General features: G+C 33.0%; 3 protein-coding genes across 5 annotated transcripts; 1 reads left to right on the forward strand and 2 right to left on the reverse strand.

Moving 5' to 3' along the window:
- The first annotated feature begins 1,163 nt into the window (after positions 1 to 1,163).
- LOC128192234 (uncharacterized) lies at positions 1,164 to 11,574 on the forward strand. Of its 3 annotated transcripts, XM_052864785.1 has the most exons (8): positions 1,164 to 1,331; positions 2,136 to 2,216; positions 2,347 to 2,385; positions 2,473 to 2,635; positions 2,729 to 2,982; positions 3,757 to 4,002; positions 4,110 to 4,412; positions 11,439 to 11,574. In XM_052864785.1, exons 2-8 carry the CDS (start codon positions 2,162 to 2,164, stop codon positions 11,453 to 11,455), a joined length of 1,077 nt encoding a protein of 358 aa, XP_052720745.1. In that variant the 5' UTR covers positions 1,164 to 1,331; positions 2,136 to 2,161; the 3' UTR covers positions 11,456 to 11,574. The 3 variants fall into 3 exon arrangements, with proteins under 3 accessions (XP_052720745.1, XP_052720743.1, XP_052720744.1); XM_052864783.1 differs by lacking the exon at positions 11,439 to 11,574 and having other exon boundaries at positions 4,110 to 6,041; XM_052864784.1 differs by lacking the exons at positions 2,347 to 2,385; positions 11,439 to 11,574 and having other exon boundaries at positions 4,110 to 6,041.
- On the reverse strand, positions 8,204 to 9,409 carry LOC128192250 (uncharacterized). Its single transcript, XM_052864807.1, has one exon. The coding sequence runs from the start codon at positions 8,992 to 8,994 to the stop codon at positions 8,515 to 8,517; it is 480 nt and encodes a 159-aa protein (XP_052720767.1). The 5' UTR covers positions 8,995 to 9,409; the 3' UTR covers positions 8,204 to 8,514.
- LOC128192242 (soluble scavenger receptor cysteine-rich domain-containing protein SSC5D-like) lies at positions 9,807 to 13,970 on the reverse strand. Its single transcript, XM_052864793.1, has 3 exons — positions 13,032 to 13,970; positions 11,463 to 11,595; positions 9,807 to 10,347 (listed from the first exon to the last, which is right to left on the reverse strand). The coding sequence occupies exons 1-3, from the start codon at positions 13,603 to 13,605 to the stop codon at positions 10,173 to 10,175; spliced, it is 882 nt and encodes a 293-aa protein (XP_052720753.1). The 5' UTR covers positions 13,606 to 13,970; the 3' UTR covers positions 9,807 to 10,172.
- Between the last annotated feature and the right edge of the window lie 1,830 nt (positions 13,971 to 15,800).

Raw genomic sequence — 15,800 nt, forward strand, 5'->3', positions numbered from 1 at the left:
TTTGGTTGAATGAGACTAGAGTTCAATATTGCTTGGATCCTTACTATTTCCGAGAAATATTTCTATTACTGATACGTAGTCTGATTGAATTAATTTTATCTTTAAATATTATTTAACATGATTCATATGGGGGTTTCTCGACATTCTTGTCGAAAAAGTCCGAAAATTCATATTATAAAAATGTGCGTAATTCAAATCAGAAACTACATGTACTTGTCATGCAAAATAACATATCATTGATTTTAAAATAAAAAAAAAACCTCGACAAAATTGACTCCTGTCAGTTCTTCAGTACTTTGATTTAAATTGTGTATGTGTGTTTTTTAAACAGTTTTTCTTCAGAAAAACTGAGGGTTTCCAGTTTTCCTATTTTATTTAATTTTAATGATGAATATTTTTTTTTCGTGGGGGTGTTAATATTTGTTAGTGAATACTTATATTTAGAATTGAATGTTCACTTGATATCTGGGCTATATATTTGCGTTTCTCTGACAAATACTTTTTAATATGTAAAAGGATAACACTGTAAAATTTAACATATTTGAGTTATGCCTTATATATTGGGCGTTCATGTTTAGGTTCATAGATACTCTGATAAGAGAGATAACTTCCTTAAAAATGCTTTTGTGGATTTTGTGACACTTTGTGATTTGGATGTTTTTTTAGAGAATTATTTTCAGAATGTATGTGTAAAAAGTTCTCTATGGAAAGTTTGGTTTGTAGCGTATTGAACATTACATTTCATGCACTTGGTTCACTTGAGAATTGAAAATTTTGAGAATTTTTTTTTATTTAACAATGAAATAGGCATTATAGTTTACCATGCTTATAAGATGTATAGTATTGAAACAAAATTCATAGTTACATATCTTATCTGTCTTATTGTTTCCTAAAAAAAATACATGTATCATCAATGTTAATTGTGAGAATTAAAGTGTATAATTATTGTGCATTACATAGAACTGAATCTTTTCTCTAAGTAACAAGTTTCTGAAGTACATTTGGCTAACAGCACTGTTAACAACGTTTTAGTATGAATGATTTTAAAAATTTTTACAATGGTTTTGTGCTGTTAAACGTTGTTCCTGACCAACGTATTGATTTTTTAATAGTATTTTCACAAAAAATCATATCATCAATATTTTTCGAGGTGTTGAATTAGATTTGTGAAGATAATATGTACAATTGCGATACTGGTCAATTTGAATGTTTATTTAAAGGCATGCTCTAATGGATGGAGAAAAAGGTACGTATATTTTGCAATCAAATATAAGCGTTTGGGATTTTTGACATACACCCATACGGAGAGTGAGGAATGTCTAGCCCAGTTAGTAAGTTCAATTCACATGTCAAATAATAACTAACTACAATAAGGTTGCTTTTCAATTTTCATGGCTATTTCAAACATGTAGAAGGAGAAAAATCTAAATTTTTGTACCATATTTTCTACAAAAATACTCAAAAGAATCTAGAATGGAAAATGTTTGGTCCAACTTTTTGGTATTGATAACCGTCAATTATGGGGTAATATCCACCAAGAAAATGTGAAAAAGATATTTGATAAAATGTGTCAGAATTTAATTACAAATTAATAACCAATATTTTTATTTTGCAATTAATGTGTAAATAAATGGAAAGCAAATCTAGACAAAAATTGTCTGAACTGTAATTTAGAAGAAGACATTAAACATCTAATTTTTTATTGTTGTACCGGTATATCTAACCCCATTTGGCAGAAAGTATCTGATAGCTGAAAAATAAATGTTATTTGGAAAGTTTATTATTATTGGTTTTCCAGCATATTGCAATAAAAACACTTTTATATTTAATAATGTTCTATCTTTTGTGGCTTTTACAATATACCAATATAAAATGAAATGCAGAGTTTTAAACGACATTGTAACATACCGGGCTATAATAGTTTATTGTGTTTCTTGAAAAGTGCACTTGCACAGTTTGACAATAAAGTCAGCAAAAAGCATTATTTTTAATTTTGATATTCTTAATATATTGAACGAAAAATTGTAAATATACTCCAAATTATGTTTGTCTAAAGGTGAGATCATTAAACTGTTAGGGTGACTCTCTGGACACTTATTTCCCCCTACATATATCTAATACTATTTCCGTTACAGAGTGCGTTTGACTCTCTTAATGTACCATGTGTTTTGCGAAGATTTGTGTGTTTTTTCTACTGAATGTAATTTTTGAAAACAGTGAGTATACTATCAGTATTCATTTTGATATGATATTTTTAGTTTGTACTCTTGCTGGAGAAAGGTTGTCGTTATTTCATTTTCGTCAATTAAACCTTTCTACTCTACATGTCAATATCTTATATTTCAGCATTGACAAATGTTTTGAACCATGGAATAATTAAAGAAGGTAAGAGAACGTACAGAGCACTCTAATCGTTTTGATTTTAACATGCATTAAAGAGTTGCAATAAACATTGTTTTTTTTATCTTTCAGCATACTGGGGCGCTGTTTGGCAAAAAACATACATCTTACATGCGGACCGCAAAACGTTCTTAGAGGCTAAAAACATTTGCGAATCTAATGGGATGAACATGTACAGAGGGACTGATGAAAAGGTCCATCTGTATATAAAGGTCAAAGCTCAGAGACTAGGCTGGTGAGTCTTGGAGAAGAAAAAAAGTTGTCTAAGCAATTTTGGAATGTCGCTTTCCGGTATGAGCTATTCTTAAATGTTGTTATGTATTAATAGGCATGCCTTTGAAGATGTTTGGGTGGGATTAATGAAGCATTCGAACAGTAGTGTATGGTATGGAGCTAAATCATCAAAATGGGTAGAACTAACTATAACTTTACACGGACAACTTTTTCACGAGAGACAATATGGTGTGCTGAACATGTCCGGGCCTTCTCATTCTGCAAATTCCAATCTAACGTATGCTGATTCCTGTAATGATAGAAAACTTGGATTTGTATGTATAGATCTCCACGGAAAGATACCAAGTGGCAAGTTTCTCTTACTAAATATAAGATAATTGTATACGATTTACCGTTGTTTTCATCGTGTGTGAATTTTTTCTATAGTATTTAAACAAGAAAATAAACTTGCAGTCTAAAATATTCAGAAATGAAACGTTTAATCAGAAGAAGATTATCTCGCCGATAAATTCAGGTCCATATGTTATAAAGAAGTTAAATGCTTGTGAAAAAGATCTTTGTATGCCTCAATATATGTTTTAATGCCAGTAAAATGACTCTTTCTTCTTTTCTTCAATCATACACTTAAAACGAGAATGTTTTAGATTTCGTTTTTAGATTATTTATTCACGAAAGTAATATCAATAAATAAATAAATAATGATAATAATAATAAAACTTTACGAATAAAGAAAAACTGAGGAAGGTCATCGACGTTTCATGTAGTTATTTAAATGAAGATACGTCTAAAGATGCATATAAATATTTCTGTTATTGCTGTTATTAAAAATTCTTAAATTGGTAGAAAATTATCTACCAATTTACCAAGCAAATTCTATCCATGTCATGTGAAAATGTTCGTTAGCAGTACGCTCGTTAGACTTTTTTCCTTGCTCCATAGTAAACATTTTTCTTGGATTTTTTTTTTCCAAAAACGATAATGATATTTCCACTCAAGATCAATGACATTAAATCAGTATAATATTCCTGTTCATCAATAAACTGAATTTGCTTAAGATTACATTTTCGGATAATTCAGAGTGTATCAAATTAACATTAATTGGAATATCTGTGTTTGTTTTAGCTGTAGAGTTTTACCCTTTGTCAGCATTGGTAGAAAATGGATCTTCTCAGATATCGTGGCAAAATGTAACTGATACAGAATGTGCAGTAAATTCATTTTCCGAGTCCCTCTGTTACGCTGCGACTTACTTCCCAGAAACAGGGATTTGTGTCGCAGAATGTACAGATATGGACACAGTTCCAGAAAATGTTACACTCGTCAATTCTACAATCAACTCCACTGTTCTTCTACGAACTTACAATAGAGGTATAATTACTAACCAAAAACCATTACAAGACATTCAAACTGTATATTCTAAATCATCAAACCTTTCGTTTGAAAGTTTAATATATATTTTGAAAAACATATTCCAGTTCTTATCAACAACACAATGACAAATTTGACATCGGTATCAGACCCAGGACAGATTCCCTGTTTACCAGACATCCAAACAACAACTGGTATTTCCACGTTAGCTAGCACTTCAGAGCACGTGACCTCTCAATGCCCTTGTACCTGTCCAATGACGTCCAACATTTCAACGGAAGATCTTCAGCAGAAAATAACTCAGATCAAAGAAAATCTAACTGTCGCCAAAACCTCTTTATCGTCATCCCAACGGAAGTTAATATGTGCACCTGATGAAAGACAATCTTCGATGACGATGGGAATTCTGGGTACGTGTGTTATCATAGGAACACTGTTTGCTTTGGTTGGCAGCGACTTGTTCAAAGTTTTTTTCGTAACTGTAAAATTTTTGAAAAGGAAGTTCTAAGACTTATTTTCAGTATTATTGAAAGTGAAAATAAGCCATGAACTGTATATGATCATGTCTGAGAAGAGTAATTTCGATATATATGTATATTTTTTAGATTTTAAATGTCATTAATGAACTTTTAATGAATGAAATATTATCTACAATTGGGTTCTTTAATGATACACGTAGTTGAAGATAAATACAATCATAACAATATGAAAAAAGGATAATTACTAGTATACTGATATCATGGTTTTTGTTAAATAAAAATATTAATGCAATACAGAAAACTGATGCTGGAAGAGAGTGGTTAGTATGTAGAAATAGAGTCAATATCGAAATAATATAAAATGAACAAACAAATTTCAATGTATTAAACTATTGCAATCAAATGCGTACCAAACTTAATGAAATGGGTTTTTTAATGCTAAATAAGTCTTGTAATTATACGAGTAATTGAATTAGTTTAATGCCTGCAAAGCATTAATGCATTGCATACAGGATTCACATCAGTTGATTCAACTTAGGTGACGAAACTCTCTCTCTCTCTCTCTCTCTCTCTCTCTCTCTCTCTCAGTAACCACAGCAAGTTTTTTTTAGCAAAAAATTTACTTGTTTTTGAAAAATAATTTTATTGAAGGCTAATGTCAAATAATTTGTTTAAATGCCATGGACAGTAATAGTATTAGATAGTACATGTATAGAAAACTTCAAAGGCTGAAACTAAGTGGTTTTAAATTGTAAACAATACCTTTATTCAGAGTATATTATTCTTGAAACCCACCGGCACTTTAACGAGAGGGTAGACAATGCATCCAATCTTTAAACAAGAGGAACATCAATAACGAGTAATAAACTGCGCACGTTCGAGGATCTGTTTAGAACTGTAATGGAGGGTTGATTAAAATAAGGAAAGATACCACAGTGACTTTGAAGATTTTTTTATAATACATTATTGAAATAAGCGTTCTAAAGTTTAGAAATTTAAAAAAAATTTCAAAATTATCTATAACATTGTCAAATTTGGTTTTGGATTCATTGATTTAACAAATCCTTAAAATTAATCTTAAATGGATAATATATCTTTTATCAATGTTTTGACAGTGGATTGACGAATCTCATCAGATTTTGTCTAGCTGTCCATATCATGATAAGAAGTTTAAATCGGATCAGAAATGATAGCTTAACTGACATTGTAATCAGTCATCTGCTTTATGTTTATGTTTTTTCTTCCATGAAAGTAATAACCCAATACAACATTGAAAAGGGCAAATGGCGTCATGATTTAAAAAAAAAGGCCTTGTTGGTAACATGAATGAAAGATTAATGATGTATATTGATACACTTCTTAATACTTATATACTATATGTAGACAATATATACATGTGTAATTGTAAAAAGGTTTTAAAAAATATTAAAGTTTTCCATTACTAGCATTTTCTTTTTCAATATACTGGTAAAAGCAATTAATTTTGGTGTATAATTGGTTTTAATGGACAATTGGGTTATTGTTCCCATATCAGACGTACCACAATAACAATCAACACAATTTATCCGCTTGAGCAGACCACAGCTAGGGCATCTTATCCGCTCTGCTCTTTATGGTGTGTGTGTGTGTGTGTGTGTGTGTATATATATATATATATTTATATAAATAAGCACTAAAAATTACATATATATATATATATATATATATATATATATATATATATATATATATATATATATATATATATATATATATATAAGATAAATTCAAAATGTTGAACATAACAAATAGAATTCAAAATGTTGAATATAACAAATAGATTTTTTTTTCAAAAGGCTTCTAAATGGCTTTTTTTCTATGTACACATATCGCCTGTCTGTGAAACGTGTATTGTTTACGAGTTCTGAAAAGGTGTTGTTATTGTAAATATTGTAAATGTAAAGTGGATTTTTACAATTGTAAAACAAAGGTTACAAGACCAATATATCCAAAAATGGTCTAGTGAAATTAATGACTCGTCAAAAGGGCAAATTTACAAGATTTTTAAGAAAAAATTTAATTCTGAAAATTTACATTAATATATTGCCACTTAAGCTCAGAAAGGTTTTTATGAAATTTAGAACCTCAAATCACCATCTCCCAGTGGAGGTGGTACAATACACCTTTAAACCAAAGAGTGTGTAAACTGTGTAATTCAGGTCAAATTGCTGACGAATTTCATTATATTCTTGAATGTAAAGAACTATTGACATTTAGACGTAAATATCTTGATGATAAATACTGGTCAGCGCCAAATACTATTAAGTTTTGTGAACTTATGTCTTGTTCTATTGCTACAAACCTGAAAAAATTATGTTATCTTATTATCAAAATATACAGTTTGATATAATAGTCTGTCCTCCATTATTATACTTTTTCCTATCTTCATTGTATATATTGTATATTTATACTTATTTACTATTTATCTACTACTTATCTATTCATTTATACAATGTACCTCTGACTTTTGAACTGTATATAATGATTGACCTCATGTACCATTCCATGGTGTGAGCGAATAAACTGAATTGAATTGAATTGAATTCTATTGTTGCTTGCATTTCAAAATTATCTCTGGCTATAATTCCTACGTTGGTTGGAAATTAGGAAAGTCTTCAATTATACAACGTCATTCAATTTAAATCATATCAAGCCAAATAACTGGTTATTGTAATCCAGAGTACGTTTAAACGAAATACAATGACGTTGTCTGGGAACTCTGGTAAAGTCCCACGGCGTTTTTATATTAAGGTGGCATGGGACATCTTTCGATATAATTGTGGATTAAAGTACATCAAAATATGAATACTTCCACCGGTTTAAAATTTTCAAATTTTACACTATTTAACAAAAAATAGCTTTTGAAAATATTTAGAGATGTAAAAAATGTAAAACCCCCAGCGGGATTCGAACTCCTGATTTAACCCTCTAACCTACTGCGCATAGGTGACATTATAGAAAAAAAAACTTCTTAAGAGTGAATCAATCGCATGGAGAAATGTTTATAATTAAATATAAGTATTAACATTCCCATGCTGTGGTAAACTTTCCCGTAAGAGAAGTAAATATTCAAGGGGAAGAAGGTCTTCCGACACCGAGTTTTACATTTCATTAGCATATCGATTTGATAGAGTGTGTAATTAGTATGATGATTACCTATGTCATCACATGAACTTATTATATCTTTAAAAACGGTCACCAAAATTTGTGAAATCATATCAACTCAAGCATGTAATATCCCTGCTGATTCAGGTGATCCACCGGCGGAAGTAATGGACGTTGTAGGCCCTCTACCATTATCTGACTGTATGAACTTAAGACCTTTTTAATGCTTTTTTAAAAATTCACATTTGTCGTTTTCTGTGTTGCATAACTATAAAACAGCTTCACATTTTTGGAATAAACGTTATTCAATGAAGCCAACTAGGCATACAGCAATAAAAATCATATAAACTAATTTTCTCTGGAGAACTGTGAACGTTCATAATGATCGGAGTTATAGATTGTGCTTTGTATTAGAATACTAGCTAGTTAAAACAACTAAAATTCTGACACCATTCCAATATTTTCTGGCATTGAAATATTTTCTGGTATTTCCAACGAGTCCTGATCTAATTAAAACAACTAAATCCGGAACACCGCACTAAACTTCAATTCACACATGGATCAAGATTAAAAATAAAAAAGGAGCAAATGGCTATTTATTTTGCAAAGTGTTCTGCACATAGAGTTGAATTAACAATCCGAACTTTACCCACAGTATTCTGTACATAGTGTTGAAATAACAAATTCGAATTTACTCATGGTATTACATAGAATTGAAATAACAAATCTGAAATTTACCCATAGTATTTTGTACGGAGAGATGAAATAACAAATCCGAATTTACCCACAAAGGACAACAGTCGTTGTACGACGAAGTTTCATTAAATCACGATGGTACCACAATTGTGCAAATTTAAAGATGGCCGATACTTCGGTGGACGCTAGTCATTCAGACACTGATATCGGAGAGTTTTGTTATATTTTGGTGTTTTCTAATTTCGCTGATTTTCGTTGGTCGGTTGACTCTACTGTTGATTTCATTCATTTCCCCTTTTTCAACTTTTTGGAGTCCCAGATATTTGGGGTAGTTGCTGCGTGTATCGTTGACTACGGCTTTGTCGCTAGAATTGCTCAAACCCCTACTTGCGACTGTCGGCGTCGACACACGGTTTACCAAACTGTCGATTTCGTGTCGGGATAGGATTCGGAAAGCAGGTGCCCTGGGAATCAAGCAGCCATAAGACTTATCGTATTCTGAGAAGCGTAGAACGCTGGTTTTGAGGTCATGACTGTCCTCTTTCTGTCTGAGCTGTTCCTGGGTGGGGTAAGGCGAGGAGTACCTCAGTGTCACCGTCTGTGGGAATCCACTGTAGATGTGCTTTATATCCTGAGACAGTATACGAGTAAACGGTGTCTTGAATTCTCCCATTTTTTAACGTAAATATCCACAAAAATCTAGAGTATCCAAGAGACACTGGCTCTACCAAGCCCGGAGAGTTGTTATGTCTGACCGTTAATTACACTTTGAATTATTCACAAGTATCAATCCACTAATCCGGTAACGAGAGGAATAAGAAGATTAATGTTCCTTGTTGCACTTTATAATCTAGTCAGGGAGAACAAAAATACTGGAAACGCAATTAGGTGTTCGGGTCTAATAGGTTGTAAAACTAACACCAGTTGAAGTGTTTGTCTCCTTCTGTTTAATTACAATACATAAAATCGGCGAAGTTTTCAATCAAATGCCCCTGAACACTGGCGAAACACAATATTCAGATTGAGCGCTTAGAGAGATTTAGGTTTAACTTTATATTAAAAAACTTTGAATGTGATATTGTTCCGGTGCCAAAGATCCCGAAGAATAGAAAGAAAGCGCCAGTCTCTGTTTAAACTCTTGGGTTATTTTAAACTCTCTTCGGGCCTGCACCCCTCTACACAGATTACAGGAAAGCTAATCCATGAATAACAGACATGCACGGAACGATATCAAACTCATTTGAAGGTTACTCGAGATCCATGATTTAAATAATAATCTATAAATTGTGTCACTGATACTTGGCTCTTTTCTTTAATTTCTATTGATCTCAAAATATGAAAGCGTAATATTGATTAATCAGTCAAGACATTAAAGGTTTCATGTTACTCAGGACGTCGGTTTATGTCTCAACATAACGGTTTACAAGTAAGCTTTTACTCTGAGATAGCATATAGAAAACGTTTCACTAAAACAAGTACAAAATATCAAAAGAATTTTCTTTATTTTCAACTGCCATTTAATAAAATAAGGCACATATCTAAATCTATGTGAGGTACAAATGATACATTCTCTGTGGTTTTTTCTATTACATATATAATATGTGATGACTAATACTACATAAGAATTCAAAGTGATATTTTACAAAATAACGCAATACCTTCTATTTACAGTACACAATTATTGATAACGCCGACATTTGAAAAGAAGTCAACATGCATTCCGTATACGGTATAATATACAGCACTCATCAAATCATTTTCGGTCTTTTAAACATCTCTTAAATGTAATCATATTTTTAAATGTCCTTGACCTTCTGATTGACTTAGGGCTTAGCCAAGGATACCATGATGTTAGTTACACTGGACCCCGGCGTCCTCATAGTGACCACAGTTATGGACTCCCCATCCCCCCGACCGACAGTCAAACAGCGACAACTCGTCCCCGCGGCATCCTAAGTTACTCAGCCATATTGGACCACTTCCGGGGCCAAACGATTCCTTGTAGACGCGAATAGTGCCTCCGGAGCTATACGTAAAGAAAGATGATCTTCATACATGTATAGTGAAGAGTCAAAATCATCGTTAATGTGTGGCCTAAGGAGGTTGGAGGTTGTCATTGCAATCATCTTCTAAACTTAATTATACCTCATTAGTCACAACTTACATATTGACCTATAATGAAACAGTTTGTTACACAACTAATTTACATCCACGTCATATACAGTTAAGATTTATCCAATTCTTGAGGTAGATAAAATACACCAAACCCTTGCCTTGTTTAGGTAAGATAATCAAGGTTTATTATATTACAAGCTTATATTAAATTATTATAATTATATGCAACGATCAACTTGATTGAAATTGTCAAAAAAATTATAGCATAAAATTAAATTTAATGCAAATGCCTATTTTACCGGACTCATACGATCAACATCCTTGGATACCGGAGACTGAACAAACAAGCATTCTGTGAGTATTGCATAAGAAATATATGTTCCCTACTGGCACCTCAATTATAAAACAATAGAATTTAATGTGCTTAAAATATGCATGAAAAAGTTCGATGAACAATTTTGTTTACATCTTTTAAGATTATTTTCTTCGTCATCTGTTGATCAATGTTAATAATTCGCGAACGTCATCTGCAGTTTTTATATAAAGTTACACATTAAGTTTCAATCGAATCCGAAAACCATTACAAAAAAAGTCTGGAAAACGAAGTTGGAACAGAATGACTGATACCGATAAAGACTATAGTCCACCAATTTCACCAATAAAGACTAAAAATATCATAACAATGTATTTTTTGATTTCGAACGTTAATAAGGTATATACATATTATAAAATCGTGTCTTTTGCAACAAACAATCTAAAATGGTGATGAAAATAAAAATGTAGTCAAATTACACAAACACAATTTATCTTCATTAGCCTGAAATACCGGTATAGCATAGCACTATACGGTTTACTTACCGTACTGCAATATAGTTAGCTCTACTTTTTAAAGAAAAAATCATACAGGTTTTAAATATTGGAATTCAGAGCCTACGCCTTCATTTTTTATTATTTTGTTGCTAATGTATATTATATGTAAACTGAAGAAATGTGTTTTTTCAGAAGCCAAGTTTACGTGATACTTACAACCCCAACATTTTGCAGATGACAGTTGCTTCGAAGCGTTCGAAGTTGTCCGCGCATACTGTTCCCCATTGGCCATTGTGGTATACTTCCACCCTCCCTCCGTTACCAGTGGAGCTTCCGGCTAAACGGAGCTCTGAAAATCAAAGAAATTAATGTAATAAATCTAATGGGGTCCTGCATTTGTGCAAATATTGCAATGTATTAAAATTTGGATATGCAAGTTTGAGTATCTCAGTTTTTTGGTGAAAATAAATACATTTGTAAATAAATATTTGCAATTGGAAATTGTGAGCACACTTTGTCCTTGGTAAGGAAAAGAATGTTTGCATGTCTGTCTGTGTTATAAAAAGTTCCTTCGGATAACAACAACAACATTGTAGAAAATGTAGTTGGTTGGAAAGGGTTTCAGGCAATGCAATATAATTGTCCTCTGGATATAATTGATTTGTTTTTTATTTCAGCAATTGAGTGTGTAATCACATTGCCAATGAATGTTCACTGATAGTGCCAAGAACCCTGTGTGACCCCGCTGTTATTTCGGAACCAGGGATACCTGGTTTGATTGGCTTTCCCTCTTCTCTACCGAGGTGATAACCATCACTTTTATCTCCCCGTGAATTCCCCCATCTGATGACCATGTTCAGATACTTAGTAAATTGGCAGATGACGGAGATGCAGACTCGGCTCTGTATCAATCTAAATCAAACGTATTACAGGAACTGATATTGTGTTTGAGAAGCTATATATCAACTTGTTTACAACTGGGGGGTGCATGGGATCTGTCAATCAAACAATTTCCCGGTACTCCATTTTCTTATACCAACACCAAACAGTGTCGGGAAAAAACATCGATGATCTCTTTTATCTCTGAAATATTTCTCTTTCAGATTTACCCTTCGGTTCAAGGCCAAATATTTGGCAGGTCTTCGATAAGTTTTAATGGATGTGATAGAAATCCATACAATAAATTGATGGCAGTGATATGTAGATTTGACAGACTGTTTTCCACCAATTCATTCATCACAGTCATTACATTTCGTTTATTTCAAATAAAAAATATCCTCCAAGATATGGCCCATATCACACCAAAATATGGTATATTTGTATAGAGACATCAAAGTAAGTACTCTTACTTCTGATGGTCATTCTAAGATATTAAATTAAACCGAGAATTAAACTTTTGATTAAACTGAGAATTCAACATGACATTATTCATATAAATACATAAATCAGGATTCTGGCAATGGACGCGGTTCATGAAAGTCTTTACTTTGGTTTATTTACATTTTTCAATCGCGGGAGAAAAACAATATTTTTTCTCTAAAGCAAAAAGTGGCACTAATTACATCTTAGCTAGACAGACTTTTCGGTCCACTCCCCTCTGAATTGCATCTAATTAATGAATTCTTTTTTTTAAGCGAAATGTATGAAATTTATCTACTGAATTAAGATTGATATTTTCAGCTGTGAAAATAGCACTTGAACCTAATATACATTATTCATAATCAAAAACTCAAATATATTAAAAGGGATTGACACATGCAATCAATGGATTCGGATTTCTCTTACTTGGTCCCTCTGGTTTGGGAGTTGTCGGTTCAGCTGTAGTTGGTTTAGGTGTTGTCGGTTCCGGTGTTGTCGGTTCCTGTGTTGTCGGTTTCTGCGTTGTCGGTTTTTGTGTTGTCGGCCTAGCTGTTGTCGGTTTCGCCGTTGTTGTTTGGACCGGTTTTTCAACAGTCTCTGAGCCTTCCAGAGTATCAACGTCAGGGCCCACTGTATTTTGTTGGTGGTTTGCTATGATTTCCTCCAAATCTTTTAGTTTTTCTTCAATACTATCTACATGTTTAGTTACGTTGGTCAACGAGTATTCCATTTGTACCTTCAGAATTCTTCTTCCAGCATCAAGTTGTTTAATATCCTTCCTCAGAGTTAACAAATGCCAGTTCAGAGCTCTTAGGGTATTTAAGATGAAGGAATGGTCCTTCACGTATTGTAGAATTTCTGAGCGTAAGTAAAGAAGCTGGGAGTCCACATACTTCTTCCATTCCTCCTGCATGTGCCCGTGGGTGCATCCAACAAATAGGAAGACGCATAGTATAAAACATGTAACGTGACACGTGGTAAAGCTGGGTTTCACTGTCATTTCGTACGCCCGGCGTGTCCGATTTTCCCCTTGGTCAACATACAAGTACCCTTATTCACAGTGCATTTTTCCCTTGCAAATCAATTGCAAATGATTCTGTTTTGAAATCCATTCGAGTAATTATAATGCGGAAACTGTAAATGACCTCCAGTGAATAGAGACCATAACGTAACGTCCTTGAAGGCCGCTCTCGGGATGTTTACGTTAATTATTGTCCATGAGATGACCACGACAAACACAGAATCTTCCTCCAGACACCTTATTCCGGTCCACATAAACTATAATCAGCGCGTACATTAATCACAGGGGGGTGATTTTGGACGACCACTCGCTGCCTTGCCCATTGGTCGACTGGTTGCACTCTAGCAAGCTCCGGAGATAAAACTTATTTCTGTTGGCAATGCTGGCTGTTTTGGGGGATGGAGATCAACTTGTATGCGTTATTATTTATTTCATTCTGTTTTTTTGATCCCGGGAGAGAAAGTTATGTTTGTTAATGGCATATTGTTGTAATGTATTAGAGTTTCGGACATAAAATGACCGTTAGCCCAGTGTCCCTACTGCGACAGTAAATTTCATGTTAAGACAATAATGCCGTGTACAATGTTTATGACACCTGTGGGTCCGGAGATCTACAGATGCACCTGAGACAGGTAAATAACTCGGTCTCAGAATGGATAAAAGTTACCATTACAAGAAATTTGTGATAGAAAAACATTTACTATGGATATTGCATAACAAGGCGTGCTGTAATACAAGGCGTGCTGTAAGTCTGAGTGTGAATAAAGTTGCAATTACAAGAAATCGGTTTTAAAACCTTTGACGTTTAAATTATATTGCATAATTAGGGGTGACGTGACAGGGAGTTTAAATCAGTCAATCCTGAACGTACGATATTCATTGAAACAGTAGTTATATAACATCGTCGGATCTAGAGGGAGCATTTGCCCCCCCCCCCCCCCCCCCGGCAAACATAGATATCCATTGAACATCCATTAAAAGAATTTTCTGGGTGCGCGCATGTGTAATATTGTACTCCAAATAATTTATCTTCTTCAGCCTAAATAGATATCATAGTTCATAACGAGGGATGGGATTGAACGGCATGTCATACTTTAAACATATAAATGCAGACATATTTTATAGTTTCATTACACAACATAAAAAGTTCTTTATCTGTTATCATTATTAAGTATATGTTTGATTATCATTATTAAGTATATGTTTGATTATCATTATTAAGTATATGTTTGATTAATATTCCATCTTTAGTATTGGGATCGTCCTTGTTTAAACCAATTTTTGGTAATCTGTTCCAACACCTCATGACCTGTAAAGGTCAGTGATTGATCAAACTCTAGATACTGATGGTAACTGGAGACCGTAATGCTTGAGCAATTTATGTACCTATGTGTAATGTTTTCCATGCAAATGTCTTGTGATGTGCAATACATGGACATGGAGAAAACAAAACCTCCATCTACAATGATAATATGATGAAATTAAAAATCGGGATGATGATTTTACAATGCTGAAGTATAATCTTTTGTCATGTTGTTAATTTTGAATTACCGGGTGGTAGTCAATACAACATTTACGACATGATATTTAGTTGTCATGTTGTAAATTTTGTATTTACTACCATCCGGTTAATTTAAAATTTACAACATGACACTTTAATAAATCGATCTTGTTTTATTACCATTAGCGTAATTTTTGTGTCGGATTTTTTTTTTATTATAATATACGAGGGTTGTTCGAAAATTATTGACACAACACAAAAAATGTGTTCCCCTGTCATAGGCGAATTTTAGTGAAAATTGACATAAACATTTAAGAAACCTAACAAATAATTGAGCAAAGTAATATTGCAAAATAATAAGTAATTTGTCAGCTAGTGGTCGGAGTACCGGCGCAGGCCCGAACTCCGATTAAAAAAAAAAAAAACACCAAAAACTTAAACATCTACATCCAAGGGTTTGTAGACGTACAATTTATAATAAAGGAAATCAAATTATATATGTTCATTTTGCTATTCATTATGACTAACTTTTTTGCAAGTTTCACTAGTGTTTGATTTGAAATACGGAGATAGTTTACAAATATGTACCCATCAATAGAAATCTGACTGACGGTTTATTGTACGTATTTGACGTCAAGGCACAGCAAATTTGGGAGAATCTCTGAATAAGATT

Source organism: Crassostrea angulata, chromosome 7, assembly GCF_025612915.1.
Source record: "Crassostrea angulata isolate pt1a10 chromosome 7, ASM2561291v2, whole genome shotgun sequence".
In the NCBI taxonomy this organism is placed as follows: domain Eukaryota; kingdom Metazoa; phylum Mollusca; class Bivalvia; order Ostreida; family Ostreidae; genus Magallana; species Magallana angulata.